This window comes from Myotis brandtii, unplaced genomic scaffold (assembly GCF_000412655.1).
Source record: "Myotis brandtii unplaced genomic scaffold, ASM41265v1 scaffold18, whole genome shotgun sequence".
In the NCBI taxonomy this organism is placed as follows: Eukaryota; Metazoa; Chordata; class Mammalia; order Chiroptera; family Vespertilionidae; genus Myotis; species Myotis brandtii.
This window is the reverse complement of record NW_005356674.1, coordinates 10,651,413-10,659,606: the sequence shown is the minus strand read 5'-3', so window position 1 is coordinate 10,659,606 and position 8,194 is coordinate 10,651,413. Positions and strand designations below refer to the sequence as shown.

The 8,194-nt window shown below is 45.3% G+C and overlaps 1 protein-coding gene across 5 annotated transcripts in view; it reads right to left on the bottom strand.

Annotated features, from left to right (window-relative positions):
* Nucleotides 1-8,194, bottom strand: part of KAT2B (K(lysine) acetyltransferase 2B) — an 86,371-nt gene that overhangs the window by 74,529 nt on the left and 3,648 nt on the right. The window contains exon 1 of one of the 5 annotated variants that reach the window (XM_014537581.1): nucleotides 4,838-4,895. The exons of the other annotated variants lie outside the window; for them this stretch is intronic. Within the exon in view, the coding sequence (XP_014393067.1) occupies nucleotides 4,838-4,858 (21 nt within the window). The 5' untranslated portion in view covers nucleotides 4,859-4,895. Of the gene's footprint in view, nucleotides 1-4,837; nucleotides 4,896-8,194 lie in introns of those variants that run through there. 5 annotated transcript variants of the gene reach the window in all.

Below are 8,194 nucleotides of genomic sequence, written 5' to 3'. Positions count from 1 at the left end.
TGGCTTCCTCCGTCACTGAAGCAAGCAAGCCTTATGTTCGCTTCAAGCTGTCTGGCTGCCGGCCGCCATCTTGGCTGGCAGTTAATTTGCATATCGCCCTGATTAGCCAATGGGAAGGGTAGCGGAGTGACACCAATTTGCATGTTTCTCTTTTATTAGTGTAGATAATCAGGTCAGACTGAATCCAATGACCCAGGACCCTCAGGCATTATCTAGAAGGTGCTAGAATGACTCCAGTGCTACTAAATGTCCGAGGGGTGGGCCAAACCCTTCATTATATCTGAGTCACCTCTCCAGGACCAAACCCAAACATGCACCAACTCTGAAAGGGCCTGAGGAGGCCCTGAGTGACAGCAGGGCCAAGAAGTGACCCAGAACTCTAAATCCAAGGCAATTCCTGGGCCCTGGCGGTGTTTCTCACTGGTTAGAGCATCGGCCCTCTCATCCAGGGGTTGCGGGTTCGATTCCCAGTCAAGGGCATGTATCTGGGTTGCAGGTTCAATCCCTGGCCCTGGTTGGGGCACAAGTGAAAGGGAACCAATCGATGTATCTCTCACATTAAGGTTTCTCTCTTTCTCCCTCCCTTCCTTCCACTCTCTCTAAAAGTCAATGGAAAAAATGTCCTTGGGTGAGAATTATCAACAACAATAAAAAAAGAATTCCTGGAATCTCTTTAAACACACACACATCTAATCTCAAGACTTTATCGGTGAACTTGCCAAAGCAGTCAGCTCAGTCTGACACACTGGAAAGATTTGTCAAACTATTCGGCTAGCACTGAGCAGCCCAGATAACCAGCTGACCAACAGGATTTTTCACTCATCAGCCTGCTGTTTTGGCACCAAGTCAACCGGGATGAGCAAAATAAACAACACCATATATGTTGCTTCCTTGGGCAGCTCACCATCTATCTCATGGTATCAGTCATTATCTGGGCTGATGACTCGCAACTACACATAACCAGTCCAACCTGAAAAACAGAACCTCCAGTCCACATTCCCAACTGCTTGCCTCTGGCATGTGTGCCCAGGAAGTTTTACATTGAGGCCTGCCCTCAACCCCAACCACCTCCTTTGCGACTATCTTGTTCTCTTTATTGGCATCACTGTTCTCCCAGCTCCTGAGGCTCAACTCATCTGCATTCAGTACCTTCATCCTGATTCTTCTTTCAGAGTCTCTCCCAGATAGATACCTTCTCCATTCCCACAGGGACCCAGGTTAGGCCCTAATAGCCCCTTTAAAGGCACAGCTTCCTCCCCACTGGCAATGCATTGCCATGCCCAGCCCTCCTTCGAGCACCCACTGTCTAACACATCACTCAACTGGGGGCGGGGGTGGGAGGGGGCATTTAAGAATGTTGCGCATTTCTGTTTGATACTTTCCAAGGAAATTTCACCCTGCATCATCTTATTTTCTCCTCCCCGCAAGCCCATAGGACAAGTAATTCAATGCTTGGATAAGGGGTGTGGCTTGCCTGAGTTCACCCAGCCGGCAAAGGAGCAAGGAGCCAAAACCTAGCACTCCTCACTGGCACTCTAAATATCTTGTGTCTCCTCCTTCTTAAAGTGCAAAGACACATTATTCTCAAGTGAATTCGTTTCAAAATTTTCTACCTAAAATTCAAAACCTTCTATCAGTTGATTTATTTCTTCCTTACCTAGTGGATCCTATTTCTCACTATTCCGATTTACTCATTTTTTTTTCCATTTTTCTTTAGCTTGGCTAGTCTCTTTTGTAAGCTCAATAATTACGATTTAGCACTGCTTTTTTTTTTAGCACTGCTTTTAACTGTAGTAATAGCTACCATGTCTTGAGCATTTAGAATGTTCTAGATCAGCCGTGGGCAAACTACGGCCCGCGGGCCGGATCCGGCCCGTTTGAAATGAATAAAACTAAAAAAAAAAAAAAAAAAGACCGTACCCTTTTATGTAATGATGTTTACTTTGAATTTATATTAGTTCACACAAACACTCCATCCATGCTTTTGTTCCGGCCCTCCGGTCCAGTTTAAGAACCCACTGTGGCCCTCGAGTCAAAAAGTTTGCCCACCCCTGTTCTAGATACTATACCAAACTGCTAAATAATCTCACTTTATCATCAAAACAACAGCTGACTACTAAGAGACCTACCTAATTTTACACATCCCAAATAGAACTCTTGATACCCACCCACCCCAAACTTGCTTCCCCCATGGTCTTGCTCATCTTGGTAAATGGAACTATCATCCTCTTTCTGTTGCTCAGGCCAGCAACCTAGACATTAGTTCATGTCTGTCTTGTATTCATACGTCATCCTCTAACTGCCTGTTGCCACTACACTTACAATATAGCCCCAAATTGTGTGCTTCTCACCCCTCCACTCCTGCCACCCTCAGCCAAGCACCACTCTCCATGTATACCCAGACTGCCATAACTCCAACTGGCCCTGCTTCTACTCTTTCTCTTGTATACTTTATTCTTCCCAAAGCAGCTAACGGGGATGCTTTAAAAATGCAGATTTTTTTTTTATTGCTTAAAGTATTATTACAAAGGGTATTACATATGTGTCCTTTTAAAAATGCAGATTTAATCTGAATCCATTGGAAACAGCCCGGATGTCCCTAACAGGTGAATGGATAAACTAACTGTGGTACATCCATACAGTGAAATACTCCTCAGCAACAAAAATTTAAAAAATTAAGTACATGCAACAGCATGGATGAATCTCAAAAACACTATGCTGAGTGAAGAAGAAAATAACGTACCATGTGATATCATTTATATGAAATTATAGACTATCAAAACTAACTTAGGGTGACACAAATTAGCTCAGTGGCTGCCTCTGGGAGAGGGATTTGAATGGCAAGGAGCAGGAAGGAACTTTCTAGGGCAATGAAAATATTTTTTTGTCTTGCTATGCATTTGTCAAAATGGATCAGAATTAAAGATCAGATTACTTCACAGTGTTAAAAATTACACTTTGGCAACCTGGCCCCCATTGACCTCTTCCAACTCTTCTCCTACACTTGCCCTCCCACCCCGCTCCCCGACCCATCTAGCCACCATGGTTGCTGGGCAGCTCTTGAACATACCAAGCCCTTTCTGACCCTGAGTCTTTGCACGCCCCACCTGGCACCCTCCCTCTGAGCTTCATGCAGGCCCCAGGCCCTGTCCCCTCCGCAGAGGGAGCTTTCTGGCACTCAATGTGAAGGCACTCCCCAGGCACTCTCGTTTACTTCTCTGTTTCCATCCTGTGGGTGGCACTTACCACTTTCTGTTATTTTCTTATTTACTGTCTGCTTCTGCTCCCAGAAAGCAAGCTCTGCAAGAGTAAGGACCCATCTGTCACTGTATCCCCCGCATCTACAGCAACGCCTGGCACATTACATAACAGTTTGTTGAATGAATGGGAAAAGTTGACAACTGTCACCATCTCCATTTTGCAGCTTTGCAATCTGAGGCTGGCCAAGGGTAAGTCATCTCCCCGGGGGTCCCACACCAGGATTCACACCCAGGCCATCTGTCACCCAGGCCTGCATCCCAACCATTCTGAGGTCTTACTTCTGTTTTGCTTCTTCGTTTTTGTACTGTTCACTCGCCCTGGCCTGGGCCTCTCCCCTACACTTCCACCTGCCCCAAGCTCATGATGGCTTCTCTCTCCATTGACTTCATGTTTGATCATTCATTTCAGGTTTTTCTTTCTTTCTATATCTGTCTCCCCAGCAAGATGAGGGGCCCCTAGTGACTTTCCCTTCCTTTTGTCACTCACCACACACCTAGGACAGAGCTGGGCACAGGCGCCTAACCAATACTCATGAACGTGATCCCTTGGAGGTGGGGGTGAGTCAGGTAGCCCTGTGGGTATGTGCAAATCCTGGTTACATGACTCACTTTGCTATTTCAAAGTATGCTGACCTTAGCTTCCTTGGCATCCGGCCATTCAGTTTCAACACCAGCTTGTTAGGGCTGATGCAAATTAGAGCTGCCACCATCAGGCACTATGATATTACTCAGGTCTCCGTGCTGTACTTCTGGAATCTCCTGCATACCGCAGAAGCCTCGCAGAAGGCTGCACAGGCTGAGCACGAAATGAATGGGGACTGATCAGGATGGTGTGGGATTAATGGAAGCATCCTCGAGTCTTCCCCTGAGGTCACTTAAGGGATTACTCAAAGCTTTCTCCTAAGGTTAGGTGGTGTGTGATTCCAAGTCGATCATTAGAGATATTATTCACACTTTTTTCCCCAAAGTAAATGCATTCATCTCCTGATTAAAATAGTAAGCCCTGTGTCTGGGCCTCTGAATGCAAACCGAAGAAACAATTAAAGAAAGCCTTTAGTTAAAGCAGGCAGCAAAGCAACAAGAAATATAGTTAGAAAACATGACTTGATAGGCAACTGGTATTTTTTTTCTAGTTCACTACCATAAGGTGGACTTTTAGAATACAGCGTAAGTTTTAACTTCACAGGTTTTAACTCGCTGGTCTCGCAATACTCATGGATTTCCTTGTGAGGATTTAATTCTCATTTGAGGAAGAGGAAATGGTGGTCAGAGAAGGTCGCCTCATTTGCTCAGAGAAGGATTCAAAGTGGGTGTGACGTCTCCTTGCTCCACCTTATAGCAGAAGTCCAAGCCATCAGACAAGCACTGCCTGTCATCAGGCCCACGGGAGTTCACGGGAACCCCACTCAGCTACTCAGGGCTACCCTGCTTCTGACCACATGGCCTTGGGCAAGTTACTCACCTCTCTGAAAATCCTCTTTAAGACAAGATTTTCCTCCCTCCAATCTCACAGGTGAATATGAAATTCACTGTGAGTGTGAAATGACACATTCATCTAGTAAGTACTGAGCACCTACTGTGGATAAGGCTCGGTCCATGGACCTGGGATACAGAGTGAGCCAAAGTCCCTGCTTCATGGAGCTTCTATTGCCATAAAAGAAAACAGACAAGAAATGATTTAAAATGTACATGTGAGTGCTTGCTTTAGCAGCACATATACTAAAATTGGAACGATGTAGAAATTAGAGGAAATTAATTAATTAAAAAAATAAAATAAAATACACATGTGCTTTCCAAGGATTGATAAATGCAGTAAAGGAAAACAAAACAAGGTAAGATTATAGAGATGAGATGCTATTTTAGATCCAGGGCAGGGGATGGGCTAGTCAGGAAGGCTTCTCTGAGAAACTGGCCCTTGAGAACAGACTGAAATGAGATTTGACTACAAGCCATGCGAATACCTGGAGAAGAAAAGTGTGCGGCACAGGGAGTACCAGCATGCACAATTACATGCCAGAGATGAAAGCAATTCAATGTCACAAAGGATTCAATTCCATTTCAATTACCACTAGGTGATGAACTGTCATAAGGAGTTTGGACAGGAGCTACCTGAGCAGAAATCTTCTGAAGCAACCCATGGAAATACATGTCAAATGAACAAATAAATGGCAATGGGTATAATGCCCCTGTGTACGTGCACACACAAGTAAAAAAGATGAAAATTCAACCGTGTTAAATCTATCGATTATGGCAACATTGATCAGTGGATGGTCCATATGATTCCACTAAGAAGTTTATCTCATATTTTAATACAAGTTTTCTCGGATACACTGTCACTATCACAGAGGTATTCATGTCCACTAGAGTTTTATATACTAGGTTCTGCCCAGTCTTCCAGAAACCCTGGGCCCAGGTCCCAACATGTGTGGTTCTGCCAGCCCTGCAGGACACCATGGATAACTATAGTCACCTTCCAGAGTCAGGATGGTGACAGCGGAACTTCACATGGATATTTACCAGCAAGGACTCACGGGTACAGACACCAGGGGACAAGAACCCTGCAGTCTGAGCATGCCACCGACTGTGTCATCACAGGCCCCCTGCACCCACCTTCCCCACATTCTGCCTCTCCCCCTGCTTGGCCAGATACACCTCCCTGATTTCTTGTCCTGGCCTCGTGGGTTCTTCCCAGTGTCCCTGAATTTCAGATTCCCATCTTTTCTTTCAAAAGCCTCATTAAAATTCATCTTATCAAGTTGTCCATATCCAACGCTTTCCATCCTGGGGCAGGGGAAGGCTTCCATCCTGAAAATGGCTGACCACTTTGAACTTGTTTTTCCATTTTTAAAATGTGTCTCTACACACTTCTGCGGGATGCCACAGCACAGCTGCAGCTCACAGACATGATCAAGTGGAGTGACAGAAGCCAGATACAAAAGAGTTCATACCGTGTGATTCCATGTATAGGACGTTTAAGAAAGTCAAGACTACTCTCTGGTAATGACATCAGAACAGGGGTTCCCAGGGATGGGGAGGGGCCACAAGGGAACCCTCTGAGGTGCTAGGAATGCTCTATAGCTTTTTCCAGGGGGCAGTGGCATGGATGCATGCGCATGTAAAAATACACCGGGCTATGTACTACAGTACTTATCATCTCAGCACCTTACTGTCTGATAGTAAGATTAAAAGTTAAAAGGGGCAGTCTTAGGAAGAGCTGTCTGGGGACTTCAAAAACATCCCAACAGGCGTTTCCTTACCTCTCTGGCATTTCTGGCACCTTCTACAACCTGAGTGGGGATCTCTTTCATCTTCCTTCCTTCCTGCAGGAAATTCTACTGGGCCATTCTCGATGGCCAGCTTTAAAACAATCAAGGGCATGAGTCTGTCGGTCTGCCCTGGGCCAGTAATAAAGAAACTTATTTTGCTTTATGGCTTCCACGAACTAGAAAAGCCTTTGAACGTCCCTCTCAATAGGGGGACAATAAACATCAAGTGAGAGCAGGAGAACACCGGAGAACAAATGAAATCCTCTCTGAAGACCATTTGGAGGAACGGCAGCCCCTCCGCGGGTTATGCATACACGCATACGCGTTCTTTGATCCAAACCCCATGAGGAAGTTTGGGAAGAGAACGCAGGATGGTGCACTGGAAAGAGAGCCCCCGTGGGCCAGCTCTTCCCTGGGCAACCACCGCAGCTTGAGAAAGTTGCTAAGCCTCTGTAGGTCTCCCGTCCCTGCTGGTCAGATGACCTTCCTTACCTCGCTCTTAATCCCAGGGAGGAGAATCAAGTGACATGAGGCCTACACGCTGGCAAAACTCGAACAGCTGAGACCAATGGAAAGTTTTTAAAACTGAAATAAAAGAGACGGTCTGTGAAATGCCTCCGTTCCAAGAGCACTTTCACATCTGCTAAATGATTCCGTCTTCACAAGAAGTCGAGGAGGTGGCACCTTGACTCCCACGTCACCCAAGAGGAAGCTGAAACACAAGGCAGCAAGTGGGTGCCCAAGGGCGCTCGGCGTGCAGAGAGAGAGAAAGGCAGATGCTCCAGCTTTTCACCAAGTAGCCGGGTAGTCAGCGCCTGCCATTCTGCCCCAGGTGCCTCCGGGTTTGAAACCCATTAGGAGTAGGAAACCATTAGGAGTACAAGACCACTGACAACTGTTCCTAAATAGCAACCTTTCTCTCATTTGGAGACAAATGAACTAAATCAGAAGCCACTGAGCCTTGGGAATGCGTGTTTCATGGGCACTGTATTGAGGATCCAGACCTTTCATCTGAGAAGCAGATGTTCTGATTGTTTCAAGGTACCTCCCATGAAACTACATTTTACCCTCAAGACTCCCTAGGATGGGTCTAACGCTGTGGATTTACCTGAGAGACACAGAAGAAAATCCTGCCAGACAGGTAACTAGATTTCTTAATAGTAAAAAAAAAAAAAAATTAACAAGAAACACACAAAAAAAACCCACCAGCGCCACATCACAAAATGTTATTTGGAAGCATATGCTTCCTAAAACAAAACAGTCCTCAGCAGATTTTGGGCTGTTTTGCCCTATAAACTACTTTCTCGGTTACATAAAACTGCAAATTGCCATCTGAAGGCTTTGCAGGCTTGAATTTCCATCTTCCCTGGAAGTTTATGAGCAAACAGAATTAAACTTGGTCCTCTTTCTCTCAGACTTTTTGTACTGTGCCTGCCAAAGGAAACATTTTTCCTCTGTGTGTTGGCTCCACGATACCGCCTTTTAGAGAAGTCACCGCACATGAAATAACTGTGTGCTATAGACTTATGTGGCTAAAGACTGACTTTTAAAAAAAAAACATTTTCTTTACCCCCTCCGTGTTTTGTGCTTTGCTGTAGCAATACTACAGATCTAAAGAATCTCTGAAAAGATTTATTTTTTTAATTAAATCTTCATCGTTGAAAGTAT